At 42.7% G+C, this 17425-nt stretch overlaps 2 protein-coding genes across 5 annotated transcripts in view; one reads left to right on the top strand and one right to left on the bottom strand.

Annotated features, from left to right (window-relative positions):
* Positions 1-17425, top strand: part of LOC102947665 (borealin-2) — a 208130-nt gene that overhangs the window by 147468 nt on the left and 43237 nt on the right. The gene's annotated exons all lie outside the window — the stretch shown is intronic.
* NETO2 (neuropilin and tolloid like 2) overlaps positions 1-17425 on the bottom strand; it is a 51197-nt gene that overhangs the window by 31009 nt on the left and 2763 nt on the right. For all 4 annotated transcript variants that reach the window (XM_037877755.2, XM_043526053.1, XM_037877757.2 and 1 more), the window contains exon 2: positions 1633-1689. In XM_037877755.2, coding sequence (XP_037733683.1) covers positions 1633-1689 — 57 coding nt within the window. The remainder of the gene's footprint in view (positions 1-1632; positions 1690-17425) is intronic.

Here is a 17425-nt window from a genome sequence, read left to right as displayed (position 1 = left end):
ATCCTCCTCCCTGTTGCGTGAGACTTCCCCCTTGCAGGTGTCCACAGACAGTGGTGGGGTAGTGGTAGGGTCCCCTCCTAGAATGGCATGCAGCTGATCATAGAAGTGGCATGTATGGGGCTCTGACCTGGAGCGACCGTTTGCCTCCTTTGTCTTTTGGTAGGCTTGCCTGAGCTCCTTAACTTTCACACAGCACTGCTGTGTGTCCCTGTTGTAGCATCTCTCCACCATGCCCTGTGAGATTTTGGCAAATATATTTGCATTTCTTCTTTTTGATTGGAGTTCGACCTGCACAGATGCTTCTCCTCATACAGCAATCAGATCCAGTGTCTCCCTTTTGGTCCATGCTGGAGCTTGTTTGCTATTGTTGGGGGGACTACGTGGTCACCCATGCTGCGGAGTTTGCCACGCTGACCAAACAGGAAATGAAATTCAAAAGTTCCCAGGGCTTTTCCTGTGTACCTGGCTAGTGCATCAGAGTTCAAAGTGCTGTCCAGAATGGTCACAATGGAGCACTCTGGGATAGCTCCCAGAGGCCAATACTGTTGATTTGCGTCCGCACTACCCCAAATTCGACCTAGCAAGGTTGATTTTAGCACTACTCCCCTCACCGGGGAGGAGTACAGAAGTTGATTTTAAGAGCCCTTTAAGTCGACGGAATGGGGTTGTTTGTGTGGACGCATTCATTTTAAAATTGACCTAATGCGGCTAAATTCGACCTAACCCCGTAGTGTAGACCAGGCCTAGAAAACGATGATTCCTGCCTTGAGGTTAATTGATTTGATAAATTAAGATACCATACCAGATCACTCCCTGGAGCTATGCACACAGAAGGGGCCCTCCAGGCATAGATGTCCGTGCCACCTCTCTACCATCTTAACACCATGGATATCCCTTGGTGGAGTTTAAGATCTGCAGGCTTGGAAAGGGTAGGGCAGGACAACTGGGTTTCTGCTAGATCCTCCCATTCTCACAGGGGAAACAACCATAATGTACTTATGCAACTTTCCCTTATACACTGGAGAACTGGGCTTTTGAGGGGGATTCTATGGTGAAAGGAGTTCCTAGCAGCCTCTAGTGGGTCCCTCCAAAATAGATAAGAATCTTGGGAGAATTCTGGAGACTGAATTCTGCAGAAGAAGTCAAAAGAAATTCTGCAAGTGTCAACTCAGAGAAATTCTCTCTCTCCTATGCAGGTTATTCCAACCTACGGGAGAAACTGGCTTGTAAAGCCATTTGCCTCTTCCCTACCCCCAAATGGGGACTATCTCCTAACATTTTGAGGGAATGCAGACATATTAAAAAAATTGGAAAGGCTTGCTGACATACACAGAAAATGGAGGGCTCTGTACTGTTTTGTTCTACTTATAAGGACTGAACTGATCTGGATATGAAAAAGATAGTTGGTTATTTGCAGTTAACTATTTTTTATTTGCATTAAGAGTTGTATTCATTTGGCAAAATGAAATGCAATAAATAAGGAAAAATATATATAAAAAACTGAAGTAAATCTTACAAAGTGAAATATCCTAATGAGAAAGCATTTTGGATTTCCCGTATCTACCTAGCTTACTTTATTTACAATTACAAAAAACATATTTTCTTTTAAAGAAAATCTTGTCAATACTGTACCTTGTGTCTTCTGTGCCACAGCAATCCCTTCCACTACAAGTATTGTTATTAACAACACTGGTGAGAGAAACAGAACAAGACAGACATCAGTAATGAAAGCAGAAAGCAGAAGTCTTTTTCTGCAGCCCCTACTCAGGCAACACCTAAATGAATCAAAAAGAAAAGGAGTACTTGTGGCACCTTAGAGACTAACCAATTTATTTGAGCATGAGCTTTCGTGAGCTACAGCTCGCTTCATCGGATGCATACTGTGGAAACTGCAGAAGACATTATATACACAGAGACCATGAAACAATACCTCCTCCCACCCCACTCTCCTGCTGGTAATAGCTTATCTAAAGTGATCATTCATGGCCCAACTTGATGATCACTTTAGATAAGCTATTACCAGCAGGAGCGTGGGGTGGGAGGAGGTATTGTTTCATGGTCTCTGTGTATATAATGTCTTCTGCAGTTTCCACAGTATGCATCCGATGAAGCGAGCTGTAGCTCACGAAAGCTCATGCTCAAATAAATTGGTTAATCTCTAAAGGTGCCACAAGTACTCCTTTTCTTTTTGCGAATACAGACTAACATGGCTGTTACTCTGAAACCTACATGAATCCAAATCACGAGTCAAAATACACATACCGGTTTATTAAAAGCAAATCAGTTATTTTAATTCCTAGGAAACTTAGTTCTCGTGAAAAGTGCTGGATTTACAGTCCTGAAGATAGAGGACTTTAATCTACTTTTGAGACAAAGAAGCTACTCAACATTCAGGGCCCTAGGGATGTTCCATATAGAAGTAGAAATTGAAACATCTGGTATTTTCTTTGACAAAATCGTATTTACAAGGAACATACAAAATCCTGCTCCTCTGAATGCAGGAGGAATCAAGAACACAAACCCCAAGCCTCTGTTGCCAATATCAGACCCAAAGTACTGTCTAGTTTTCCCAGGGTCACTGTGCATACAGGCTAATGCTTGGCCTTCTTGCCTCTCTCTGTTCTAGTCTGTTCTCAGTTTGTGTGTTTTCTCAAACCCTTCCCCGCCACACACCCCTGCTATTCATAAAGCCCAGTGGCTATGGGCTAGTTTCTGGGCAGACTCTACGGGTACGTCTGCATTATAAAGAAAAACCTATAGCACCAACTCTCAGAGCCCAGCGCAATTGACTTGGGCTTTGCTATTTTTTAGCCCCACAGCTATGTAGATGTTCCCACTCAGGTTGGCCCCTGGGCTCAGCCACCCATCACCATCAGCGGATTTCAGAGCCCAGGCTCCAGACCAAGTGGGAACATCTATATTGATATTTTTAGCCCTGCAGCTCAATTGACTCGGACTCCAAGGTTCAGTGCTCCAGGTTTGTTTGTTTTTTTGATGTGTACACATAGCCTAATATTGAGCAGCATTGTGTTACATGTTTGGAGGACGGATTGCAATTATGCCACTATCAGGGCAGCCATTTCTGTCTAAACTAGCATTAATGATGTACAATACAGTGGTACAGAGTTTTACTCTGAATGGGTGCAACTGCTAGAGCTCGCAACCTTTGTGCACCACTGCAAGCACTCATATATGCTAATCAGTTGTGTTACTAGTGTGGCAGATGCTTGCACCATCAGCCTTTTCAAGTATAGGCTTGTTCCATGTTCTCTATTTGTATAGCCCCCGCAAATACAACTGTCAGATGAGGTCACCTTTGCTCCTCAAATTGCTTGTCTGTGGTCTTTAGGCTTTTCCCATGCATCATGTGAGTTGCAGCATGAGCATCAACAGCACCTATGGAGAAAGGATTCTAATCCAGGTCTCTGAGTGAGGCCTGAATGGGGCTTTGGCCTCAGAGTGGGGGAGGTCTGGAGTTTAAGGATAATTTACCTCACCTGGGATAACTCAAGAGTGGAATATTCCTAAACATATTCATAGGCCACAAGAAGTAAAAGTAAAGTAAAACCAAGCATATGAGAAAAAGTGAGGGGAAAATATTCCAACCAACCAAACATTTTAAAAAAAAGCAGAATCATCTTTGGGCATGTATACACTAGAAATTTTTGCCACCGCAAATTACATCAGCTTAAAGTTGCTGCAGTTAGTATACCACTTGTGCATGTGCATACTTAACTCCTTGTGTCAGTGCTGTGTGTACTCACCAGGAGCGCTTGTGTTGATGAACAGTGGATACATATCAGCACACTGTCTTCTGGGAAATGTTGGCAATGCATGGTGGGGCAGAAACGAGTCACACGGATGACTGGGAGTAAGGGGTCAGTTTCCCAGCATGCAACTTTCATCATCCCAAAATGTCATCTATATCCATGACATTTTCCCCCTTTTAAAAAATCCCAAACACTTGTGTGACCATTCTTGCTATCCGCCATCTAAGACAGACGCGTAGAGTCCGCACAGCTCTGCATTAATGTCACGAGCTTTGCAAGCACAAGATGCACGATCCTCTAGTATTGGCAGAGCTGCAACAACAGAATTGGGGGGGAACATGACAATTTCATGGAGGGCAGATGGCTGTGAGACATAGGGAGAACCAATTCAAGGTGGTTGTTGGTGTTTCTGGAGCAACCGCAGGTGGTAGAGTGCTGCTTATGGGCCCAAGCAGCAAGCATTGACTGGTGGAATTGCATCATAATACAGGCTTTGGATGATGAGCAATGGCTGCAGAACTTTCTGATGTGTAAAGCTACATTCCTGGATGCATGTGCCCAAGCTCACTCCAGCCCTCCCGCACAAAGACACCAGAATGAGAGCGGCACTGACACTGGAGAAGTGACTGAAAATCCCACTGTTGAAACTCGCAACACTGGATTGCTACCAGTCAGTGGGAAACCATTTTGGAGTTGGAAAATCCACATGGGGGTCAGTGTCATGCAAGCGTGCAGAGCCAGAATTCATCTCCTGCTACATAGGATTGAGATTCTCAGCAACGTGCAGGACATAGGGGATGGATTTGCAGTAGTGGAGTTCCTGAATTGAATCAGATGGCACTCATATCCCTATTTTGGCACCACACTACCTTGCCACAGGGTGCCATCAACAGAAAGGGCTACTTTTCTATGGTTATGCAAGCATTGGTGGATCACCAGGGATGCTTCACCAGCATCAATATGGGTTGGTCAGGGATGGTGCATGACGCTCACATGTTTAAGAACATAGGACTGTTCAGAAAGCTACCACCAGGGACTTGCTTTCCCAACCAGTGGATTACCACTGGTGATGTTGAAATGCTAATAGCAAACCTGGGGGAGCCAAGCTACTCCTTGGTGCCCTGGCTCATGAAGCAGTACACCAGCCACCTTGACAGCAACAAGTAAAGATTTAACTCTGGCTCAGCAAGTGCAGAATGACAGTTGAATGCACTTTCAGTAGACTGAAGAAATGCTTGCATTGTTTAAGATTGATTCTCAGTGGAAAAAAAAAACATCCCAATGGTTATAGCTGCCTGCTGTGTCCTGCATGATATCTGTGAAGCAAACGGAGAAAGTGCCACCTCAGTGGAAGTGGAATGGCTGTCTGCTGAGTTTGAGCAGCCAGATACAAGGGCTACTAGAATGGCTATATTTGGTTGGGGAGTCTTTGAAAGAGCCCTTTAACAGTAAGCTACAATAATTCATTGTGGTGTATTGTGCTCTACTTGTCCCTGCGGTTTGATGACTGGTTAGGAATTGTGTGGTTCATGGGGCAGATCTGTGAATATAACAGTATCAAGGCACCTATTAATTTTTTATGGTGTACATTTATGATGGTATTTGTTACTGATCCTACGAGTTGTGTCACACTCGACAATAATTAGAGCATTCTTTCAGTACTGGTAGGCATTCTGCAGCATATGTTGGGAATGAATAAAGATTAATTCTTTTCCAAACAATTGAATTTTATTGCGTAACAAAAACACTGCAAAAAAAATTCTGTGGAAGTTAAAAGCAAATACATTAAAACTTAATAAATGGATGGAACAGAGCTAAAGAAGGTGAAGGAACATTCATGTCCATTTTAGATACACACACTGATCTGTGAGAACCATGGTTGCAGTATGTGAAGTCAGTATAGTCACAACAGAAAGTGAAAGTTAAGATTTAGAACTCCATTCCCTTACTCCCTAAAGTTTTAAATTAGACATTATTGACACTTCTATGACTGTAGGGCAATGGTACTGAATACTGGCACCATTTTCCATGGACGGTAGAAATTTTAGCTGATACCTTACTCGACAGTGACAAAGGCACAGAGAGCACAGCTGCTACTGGCTTCCAGAAGGCAGCTGGTTCCATATGTTGCTAGCCCGTTTACTGCAATGTTGCCCAAAGTTATCTCCAGCTGGCATGGGAAAGCATCCTACTGAGGAGAGAGAATAAGGTAGCCATCCTTAGAAGCCTAAGGGAGAGGATTGCAGAGTACCTCCATGAAAGTTTCATCGAGATCTCTCAGGAGGATTCAAGAGACATCCCTGCATACATAAACAGCTCCGCATGGCCCTACCCTCTAACTGTACAGGGGACTGAGAAGCAGATAAAAACCTCCACCTCCTTTGTTTTGGTGCTACCTCTTCTAGTAGGAGTAAATTAATGAAAAGTTGATAGCTGTGTCCTGTTAAGTTGGGGGTGCCATCAGCATAGGTGCCAACTCTGTGGGTGCTCTGCACCCACCACCAGCCAAGCTCCCCTCCCCTACTTCCTCCTTTCCCTCCGCCTGAGTGCCACATCCCCACTCCTCCACCTACCTCCCAGCATTTCCCGGCCGCTGCCAAACAGCTTCGGGGTGGGGTGGGGAGAAGGAACGGGAATGTGGCGTGCTCAGGGGAGGCGGTGGGAAGAGGCGGGGCTGGGGGCTGGCATGGTCAGCTGGGCAGTTTTGTGCAACCATGGAGGGCTTCTAAGATGTGCTCTCCAACCTGGGCAATCCGGAAAAGGCATTTTAAAAATTCACAGGGTTTTAAAGGGTGGAAGGAAGGGCTTCCTGTATCCGTGACCCCTCAGCAGCAGAGTTCACAATTGTGACCAGAGCAGTCAGAGTCAAGCATTGTGGGACAGCTGCTGGAGGACTGTTAGGGTCAACATAGGTAATGCAGAGTCTACCCTCGCACTGCATCAACCTCAGTACATCAACCATGGCTCAATGGCGCTTGAAGAGGTGGTGTTACTGTGTTGCCGTAATGCGGCACTTACATCAGTGGGAGACAAGTTTAGGTATACGCATGTGCAAAACTAGGTTGACGCAAGGCAGCTTATGTCAAACTAACTTTGTAGCACAGACCAGGCCTCAGTCCTAACCCTGTGTAGTTGCTCAGCCAGCCGAGGCATAATCTTGCCATTCCAGGACAATGAATTGCATTTACTCAGAGGTTTGTCATCTTTCATGAGGCTCTCCCCACCACCCTCTTGTCAACATACCAGCAGCTCAGTGGCTCACACTGAATCAGCCTTTCCCCGCCCCTGTGATTTCCCCCACATTGTTTTCTACACAGCTGCCAGTTGTAAGCTTTGAACTCTTAGACATGGTCAAGGTGGGTTTGCATTGGCATGTGAACTAGGAGGTCATAGATCATATTCACACAGATACCAGCTGAATGTTAGCAATGTAATCTGTCCCCAAAGCCTGATTATAGGTTCTGACTTTATTCAGGGTTACATGCATCTCTGCTCTCCATCTCCTATCACTTCCCATAATAATTTACCTATACAGGTACCTGCCTTTCCTCACAGACAACAGTTTTTCCCCCTGCTGGGCTGGATCATTACTGTGTAGCCTTTTGTGTCCCAACTGATTTATGAATCTTTCAAACAAGGGTACCATTCCTAGAGGCATCTCTGCCTCCCCTGGATTAATTCAGTCAATAGGACAGACTCGTCCATAGCCTCCAAATCCCCATGTGTACAGTGATTCCATATTTTCATTAATACTAATCTATAACAAATATAATTTCCCAACAGACGGTATCCCATATGTTACAGATGGTAACAGCCCTTGATCACAACTCATCTGCCTTGGACTTGGAAGAGGCATTATAGAGAAGAAAGTCTATAGCCCATTATTGGTCCCGAGAGCCAAGTTTTTCCACTAGTTAATTGTTTAAAAAAAAAAATTAAACTCACACAAAAAAAGCTATATTTTTGACATCTTAGTTTTCAGAGTCTACGTTGTCGATCTAATGGTATTTACTATCTCTTGTACAGGACAAACTCCATTCTGTTTTCATATCGTTTGGGTCTTTTTTTTTTTATATCTTTTTAAATTGTGAAACTCAAGGACATGTAAATGTTCTACAGAGAGACTAATGATAATGCATATTTTTGTTCCAGATATATATTTGAACTCTAACCTGTTACAATTTTTCTCCACAAAGCAGCTTGATAGCTGCTATAAAATCATCTTGATTTTGATAATTTCTCTCCTATATTGTCTATAGGAACAGGAGTGCTAAACTGAACTTGGCTTGTATCTCTGTATTAGGTGTAGTTCCACAATTCCATGTTAATAATATATCCATGCTGTGCTACTGAATTTATGGTCTCCTCTAAAAGATGCAGCATGTCTGAGCTTCTGCTGGGTAAGGATGCAGCAATTTCAGAGAAATCAATTTTACCCCAGTTTTTATAGCTTTGTACTTCTTCCTACAACGCAAAAATTGGACAGAGTTTTTTCAGACAGAATGAATCACATATCATTAGAAAAATAGAGACTTTTCATAATGTAATTCAGTATTTCAGAGAGCCAGTTTCTCTCTTTTTAGGTACAGATATCTACTATGGCTGTCACTTTTATTATACGCCTTTCCCACAGCCTTTAAAAAAGAATCAGTGGGTGTCAATGTTTATTTCAGTGGTACTTGCCCAGTGCCTCACTTGCATTCTGAATGAAGACAAAACTAGGCTCTGTATTTCAGTGCCACTATCCAGCGATTTCCCTTCTTTAGAGGGTGCTGTTACAGAAACAAACCTCCTGGAGGATTTAAAAAATTTGATTGGTTTTCACTACAGCTCATGCTGATTCTATAAATAGTTGACAGCTCTGTGTGCACGTGCGTGTAAGAGAACAGGGCACATATTCTGCAGAACAGCATGAATAAGTAGCAAATAAGCAGGCAATTACAGCAGAAAAGTGGGTTAGACCAGCGGTTTTCAAACTTTTTGAGCAGAGCCCTCTCTTTGATTTACAATTTTTGGTTGTGACCCCCATCAACCCAGACAAAACAGACCCACAGCCAGGATGGCCCATGAAGGTGAATGGGGGGTGGACGTGGCACTCCCTCCCCAAGCCCCACAGAATATTCCTCTGTGCCCCTCTAAAGGGGCGCTGGGTGCACCCCACACTTCAAAAACCTCTGGGTTACATAGACATTTGCTTGCATTTACTTCATATATAGAGCCACACTCCCCTTTTCCATTCATTCCTTATCCCTCCCTATCTTTCTTACCTTCTTCCTCTTTACCCTTATTCCTTTCATCTCTTGCTATCAGTGACTCTCAGTCCTTGCAGATGTTTACAAGGCATCCTTTCACTGTTCTTCCTACCTCTGGTAATTATATAAGGGAGAAGGAGCCTCAGAGATGGAACCACATCAGCAGCGGTGAAGACCCAGTTCTCTCAGGCAGCAGTTTTCAACTGGGGGTCCGCAGCCCCCAGGGGTCCGCGAACTGGTTTCAGGGGGTCTGTGAAGCAGGGTCAGTGTTAGACTGGTTGGGGCCCCAGGCAGAAGCCCCGAGGCCCTCCCCCAACCTGCAGGACAGAAGCCCCAAGCTAGAGAAAATCTAAGCTCCTGTTGGAAGGGGCATTAGTGAGGTAGATCGTTCTGAACTAGTCTCCCAGTATGGCATTTAGGGCTCAGAGCCACCATTTGGAGAAGATCTAAAGAGGTCCTCACTACTTGCATTAAAGGTCTCATGCCATCTTCCAAAAACAAGGCAGTTAAATTCCAATTTATCAAAGATAACAGAATTAAGTCATTACACTGTATCTGACTGAAGTGCCCTGCTTTTATAATAGGACACAGTATTATTCTTTCCTTCCTTTTATTATGTAGAGTTGCTCTGCACCAGAAAGAGCTGCATTTCAGTGGGAGTGTAAAATGAATTCATTATAGTATATAACCCCAAATTCCACTCTGATGCACACTGTACAAGGGAGTAACTGTCTACAAATACTGGGTGTATGTGGCTAGTGCATATGATTAGTTTCTCCACACCAATTCAAGACCACATTGTACAGATCTCAAGGATTTGGTTTTTTAGACGGTCATGGTTGGTTGTGGGACACCTATTAGAAGAAAGTAGGGGATGGGAGGCAGCTGCTGTAGGGGATGCTCCCCTGATAACCCTAGAAATCTTTAGTTAGTAAAGATCAGAAAAGTTAATGCTACTTTGAAACAGCATCAATTCTGCTCCATGATGTGTAAAACCCAAGAGAAGCTGCTGGGGAACCACTGGCAGTATCGCTATTGAGCCAGCCACACTTCCAGTGGGGAAGAGATGACTGCAAAGGCACTGCCATTGTACATGGATCTGGCATTTTCTGCAAATCTCAGTTCCCTGGTTATGAAAGGCCATGTTGCCTGCTCACTCGACAGCAGGAATCACACCATTACCAAAGGAGAAGACAAGTAATAGATCGCACACATTAAAAAAAAGAGAGCTGTGAGCTTTTGTTTTGTTTTCCTATCACTACTTTTTCTTTTTTCTCTCCCTCCTGACTTTGCATGGAATCATTTAGCCACTATAGCTTTGGGATTCTTCAGCAGAGAAGGCATTATGATATATATTTTTATTCATTACTACTACTCACGTTTTTTAACACACCTGTGTTGTGTTATCAAAATATTCATCTGAAATAAATTTTAAAAATGCATTGTTGGGGGGGGAGGGGAATGGCTTCTTTGTTGGCATTTTGTTGAATCATTTTAGAGAATGTACAAGAGATGAAAAATAAAATATTTGTTTCTTTATTGAAGTACAGAGAGTTAAAGTCACAAGCAGCTGGCATCTTTGTATATTAAAAATAAAAATGTAAGTAACTCAGTTTTGCTCTAAAATAGATTGCAAGAACAAACTGAGTACTGAAGTACAGTGCTTAAAGAGATATGAGTGCATTGGGCACTTGATTTGACATATGCCTGTTCCTATCTGGTGAGAAGCATCCTCCTGATTCTACAGGCACAGCTCCGCACTCCCATCTGCTGCATGGCATATCTCACCTCTGCGTTTACTGTGTGCTCTGGGGATTTGCACATACAGAGCCAGCAAAGAGCAGAGATGAGAATCTGCCATGTGGCTCTGAGAGCAGAATCTTACATCAATAATGTCAATGCGGAATCTGCACATGCAGGGAAATCTGAATATCAATCTTGAGAGCAGCCATGCAGACCTGAGAAACAGTCTTTTAAAAATAGAATTTTTCCATAAACACTTTGTCACTTAAAGAATATTCTATCTATATCTATATCTATCTAGTGGTAGTCAGGATCCTAGGGATAAGAGTGATGCAGACACTGCTTATTGAAGGGTTCACTGTTTTATCTCCACGCTAGACCTTCTGTGCCAGGAAGTACCAGATATACATATAGCCCAGACACAGTAATTGGTGACACACAGGTCATAGATGTTACAGAGAGCCTTGCCAGGAGGTTTACTACTCTCTGACAGATACAGCAAAGAATAGCACATGCTTGATCCTAATGGAAACCACTTCTCCCCCTTTGGGAGCAAAGCTTTTGCATATACATAAATCTAGCTAATTTGGTCTGTGAAACTAACATTAATCCTAGCACGCTGTAACTGCTAAGAGGGCTACCATAGCACACACATCCATTGATTTTTCTATCTATGTCCAACATTAATTTTAGCTGTTAACGTAGTGGGGGCATTTACTGTACACAATATCCCTTCTCCTTCCCTCCTCTTCTCCTTGTAGTAGCTCCTAGAAGCCCTAATCACCATTCGTCCCATGGTGCTATGCACTGTACAGATACCCAGTAAGACAGTCCCTACCTGGAGGCATACCGTCTAAATAGACAAGAGTCCAGGGGAAGGTAAACAGACACACTGTGGAGTTTGATGAACAGATATCCTGAACACAGGTTCATCTCTTTTCCTTTCAGAAAGTTGGTCTGTGCACAAATGGCCTGCTTCATGCTGTGTCTAGCTCAGGAAACGGACAAGTGGTAACATCTGGGTCAGTAAGAATTCCCAGTCTACTGCCTCATGATTACATTGATTCTTGTGGTTTACCTAATGCACAGTTTCCCCATTTTCTCGTGGTCTCACAACATATTGCAAGCTGTTGAATGAGTAGGCATCAGAGCGGGTGACTAGAGTTTACCCCATGAGTAAGTAGCTCTAGTGGTTTATATTGGTTTTCTATGTCGCACAGCTCTATGTGGCAAGGGAATGACAGAATATGGTAGTAGTTGAGCAGGTGTGAACCAGGGGAAGATAAGTCTTTGCTGGTTTGTCAGTCACCTCTGCCTAGAGCAGGGGTGGGCAAAATAAAACACAGGCTGGATCCGGACCATCTAACATTTCTGTCCAGCCTGCCAGGCTCTTTGGCTGCCCCCTCACGATCTTCAGCGCAGCGGGGAGCTCAGGCAGGCTGCCTGAATGCCATGGCCCCAATGGGAGCTGTGAGGATGGTGCTGAGGGCAGCGCACAGAGCTGCCTTCCTCCCACCACCAGGGGTGCACAGAGACATGCCAGCAGCAGCTGGCCACTTCTGGGAGTGGCGTGGGGCCATGGCAGGCAGGCAGCCTGCCTGAGCCCTGTTGTGCTGCCAGCCAGGAACCACCTGTGGTAAGTGCCTCCTGGCCAGAGCCTGCTCCTCGCACCCTCTCCCGCATCCCCAACACCCTGCCCCAGATCAGAACCCCCTCCTGCACCCAAACTCCCTCCCAGATCCCACACCCTCACCTGCACCCTAACACTCTGTACCAGCCCAGAGCTCCCTCCCGCACCCAAACTCCCTCCCAGATCCCGTACCCCTCCATTAATATAGTGGCAATGTGCAGCCCATGATGACTTACCAAAATTCATGGAGTGGCCCCCCTGCAAAAATTATTGCCCACCCCTTGCCTAGAGCTAATCAAGTTTTCAGACTTTTTTTTTTAAATTTTATTTTGCACTACAAAAGCCTTATATCAAAAGCGAGCTTCATCAGCTTGGAAAGCTACTAGCACCTTCCCAAAATGCCAACTTTGGCAAGAATAAGGCATGCCAGTGAGATGTTTGAATGCACCCAGAGTTTTGTACATACTCATGTTGCAGTTACATGTCACTCCAGCTGTTTCCAGGACAATTCCTCTCAAGACTGCTAGAGAGGCAAGTGGGAGCTCACTGAAAGCAAGTTAACTGGTTTCAGGGAGTAAATACAGTTCTCCCAACCTCCTTTACTCAAAACCAGTGGCAGATCAAGCCATGCCTGAATGGATAGACTAATCCACATTTCTAATGGTCACCTTCAGTTTTCCTCAAGAGGGAATAGCAAAATTTCTTACTCCCTCCTCCCCCAGAAATACACAAGCAACTGTAGGGTGCCTTGTTGTTTCAGTCAATGCAGTCCTGTTTACCCTTGACACATCCACAAGCATATCCTCGGTTGGAAGAAGAAAAACGTTCAGCTTCCAAACATGGGCTTTACTTTGTGAATGCATTTTTGTTCATTGTTTCTTCAGGCTGCCTGTGGCAGTGGGCTGCTCGGAAGGCTGCATATACATGATGTGCTGGCAAGGGGCCCCCAGAAAATTACTTGTTAAAATACTGTCATCAAATTAAAGGGATGTCAGGGTGGTTTCCTTGCTGTTGATAGAGTTTACCTGCTCTCTGGCTATTGCTAGAAAGGACTTATTCCTGGGATTCCTAAAAATACTTCTGAAGAGCATGTGTTTGATTTACCATATAAAGCAGGAATAGAACAGATTAAATACCTGACATTTGGTACAAAGACTAACAGCGGCTTGGAGAAAGACATCTTTCTGTTCCCTCCTATTTGCATCCTCAGACTTTTTCCTTTACTATGAGTATAGTCAGTATATTTTTCAGGAGGGGGAATATGCCCAACACATTTCCAGCAAAGTCCACATGAATAAATTTGTTTGGCAATTGCTGTTGCCTCACACCTTGTTTGAGAACACGAGTTTGTCTAAATGGAAAAACGAATGATTTTTCCCCGTTCCTAACTCTTGCTCTCCATGAGCAGACACTGGTCCTGGTTCCTGGGTATTATCATAGGCAAAGGAGGGAATTTTTGTGATGGGCACTTATTGAAACATTGGTTTTAACAGTGCCACATATCAGAGCAGGGACACTTACACAGGGTCTGTCCTGTAAGAACCAGGAAATGGAGTGGAGTTTATACCTGGTCAAATAAATGGGGAAAACCTTCACAAAAAACAGTTGCTTTTTTTTTTGTTTGTTTAAAATTTCATTTGAAATTTTTATTTATTTTACCAGTTCCAATTAAGCTAGTCTTCAGATCTTAGGATATGAATAACTGCTGGTAATATATTGAGACAGGCCACTTACATGGTATTCTATCTAATTCTGCAGATACTCAGAGACAAGCAAATTGGTGGGAAGTTGTTCTGCATGGAGGAGTGTAGCAGCAAGCCTATTTATAAGGCTCCCCTCCCCATAGTATTTAGGACACCATATATAAAAAGAGCATGTTTTGTTCCAAGAGGACACATGCAATTCAGGGTATGGTTATTTCCTTAAATTAGATTATTTTGTAAATAAGATTTTGCCATTTCAGGAACAATTATACAGTTTTCAGTAGTAACTGCTCCCAGAAAAGCACTCTTATCTTCCACTGCACTGAGCTACGCAATTGAGATAGGTGAATATCAGACAGATGGAATGAGAAGCTGCATTTTTTTAATCCTTCTGTAAAGTCTCTCTCCATAAAATAAATTGGGGAAAAGAGAAATAGAAAATCATGGCTTTTTCATTTGTTAAATGATGATTTTTATTACATATTTCAAAATCTCCCTTTGCATCAATACTAGATCATTCTCTGTTCTCATTACAATTGTGGGGGCATGGATCAGCATTCACATCGCACTCCCAGTCAGTTCCCACCTGGGCTAGGTTGGAAGTTAATAATCCCAACAGTGGACCAAATTCGGTTATGAATCCTGGTCACATGCCACCCGAGGCACGTTGTGCATATGCTAAGACGACCACAATTGTGCAACCGAGTCACACACTGAATTTCTGTAAATATAAAGAAGTTCTCAATAGTTTTGCTGTAAGATTTTTAACCAGTGCCTGTGCAGTTTTAGGGAAATTAGTAAATCAAATAAACCTTTGATTAAGTTAAACTACTATAAGAGAGCAATACCCTTCACATACTTTTAAGCTTGTAAATGCATTAACAACAAGAATGAAAAATACCACCAAGCACATGTAGGCACAAATAAAGCTGCTTTTGGGGCCCAATCCTGTAATTCACCTCCTGCTTATCTCAAGGGGACCTGCTTGGTACTCAGCATTTTTAAGCGTTGCTGCTGAGGTCATATGCAGTTCCCATTATTTAAGTTAAAAATAAAATTTTGTAGTTTCTTGACTGCCCTCATTCTGAAATTTCCTTCATTTAACTTCACTGGGCCCTTGTAGCTCTTACTTTGATTTATAATTGGACAAATAACAGTCTCTATATCTTTAAATATTATTTTCTCTACTTAACTTCAACTTTATTGGCTCATTGTAACACCTTTTGAATCTGAAAACAGCAAGGTGGGATTACCAGCCTTAAAGCGGAATAAAGCATTAATCTCTGTTTATGGGTAATTAGGTATTAAAAATTATGCCAGAACGCAAATGATGGGCTAGGGAGAATGGCAGTGTTAATCACACCAATGTGATTTTAAGGTCCATGCTCTTGCAACCTGCCAGAGATGGAAGTTAAATACTTGTGCATCTCTGGAAAACTGGGAATGCCAACTTTCAAGGGGTACAAATGTTTACTTCTAGCTCTGCTGTTTGAGTAATATCAGACCAGAAAAATCCCACTGATCCCTCTGGCTCACACTGTTTTTTCCACACTATTCCAGGATTTAAATTTACCAAGTACAATCATCAATTCATAATAATTTTATGTCAGTATTTATGTTTTTGGGATTTTTTTATTTGAGGGGTTTGGGTTTTGTTTGTAGCGAGTGTGTGTGTGGTGGGGAGAGATGCATGGGCTGACCAAGGGAACAAAACCACCCTTAATCTGCTACGTTTCAGGGAAAATAAGATGCACTAAAACTAAAAAGATAGATATATTTAGTTTCAGGTTCTAAAGGATGAAGGAATCATGACCTTAATTATAAAAAGAGGCCTATGTCTCCCCCCTGAGAAATTCAAAAGAGTTGTAATATGCTATTTTAGAGTTTCCTCCTGCACTTGACCAGCTATGTTCCACGTACTGCACGTCAATCAAAATGGCTAGACCAGAGCATTTGAAGATCTCATTGAGATACGGTGAGGGGAAAGCATGTCACTTTCTCAGGCTAGTGGAGTATATAGGTTCTCAGATAAAAATCCCATTGGGAACTGGAGTCTGGTTGTTCACACAGAAGTAGTGTGCATCACTAAGAAAACATGTCAGCATTGGTTGGGCTCCACTTCAGCAAAGCCTGCAGTGGTCATAACCTTAGCACTATCCTGCTCCACCATTTCTTCCAATAAATATTGGCTATCACTTGGTGGAGCAAGGTGGAAGCACATTAATACCAGCTGCCTCAATAGACATAAGAATAATCTTCAAATCTTTTACTCAGTATTGTGCATAAGTGGCATTAAAATCAGATTCGGGGGTTTATTTAAGTCACAGCCTGCATAACTGATAGTGAAGGAAGTCCATACAGTAAGCCCTGAGCAATCAGAATAAGATAAAAACTACAAACTGAATGATGGCCCTGATTCTTCCCTCAGATTTGCAACCCAAAATTTGTTTGATGGCTGACAGCAAAACACTTGTGTGTTTCACAACACCAAGAACAGAAGAGCAAAATGTTCTGAAATGTTATAGAGAATGATTTGCCACTGAAATACAGTCAGATCTAATGGAAGATACTAGTAATTAATATATGTTCAAAGCAGGACTCTCCCTCAATTTCAACAGGAAGTTCTCTTAAAAACAAAAAAGATGGCAAGACAGCCCAGTATTCTCACCAATTCAAGTAAATATCTTGCAAACTTTTAAAATCCCTTACAACATTCAACTTAAAATAGTAAAGATTAATTTGAAAACTGCTCATAACAGTTCACTTTTAAAATTAAAACTATATGCCTGTTTATAGGAACCTCATTTTTTACTTTGTATTATTAGACGTAATAATCTGGCTATAGAAAGATTTCTTCTGGAGAGGACAGAAGACAGCACATGATGTCAAGTAATCAGAGGCAATTTCTGGAGTCAGGGTTGAACGGTGTATTTAGAATTAAGAGCTCACTAACATTTCAACTCTTTGTGCAGTTTATATATTTAACTGATCATATTCAAGTCAGACACCAAATAAAAACTCTTACAAAAGAAACTGAAAAGGGTCTTAAGAAAATCTTATACAGAATCTCCAGTAGATTGTTAGTGTTTATAGAAGATTGTAGAGACACACACACACACACGTTTTAGGAGACAGTTTACACCCACACATACACAGGAAGCGCACCCACTCTACACATGCAGGATTAATTGTATTTGGGGAGTATAATTCAAGAAGCTTTTATGCCAACTGTATTTTATGAACACAGCTGTCTTTGAGAGAATTAAAAAAAAGTCACTGAAACAAAGATTTTAGATTGAAGACGCCCTCCTTTGCTGTCCAGCAACA

Source organism: Chelonia mydas, chromosome 12, assembly GCF_015237465.2.
Source record: "Chelonia mydas isolate rCheMyd1 chromosome 12, rCheMyd1.pri.v2, whole genome shotgun sequence".
Lineage (NCBI taxonomy): Eukaryota > Metazoa > Chordata > Testudines > Cheloniidae > Chelonia > Chelonia mydas.
The sequence above is the reverse complement of the archived record's forward strand: the minus strand, read 5'-3'. Positions and strand labels throughout refer to the sequence as shown.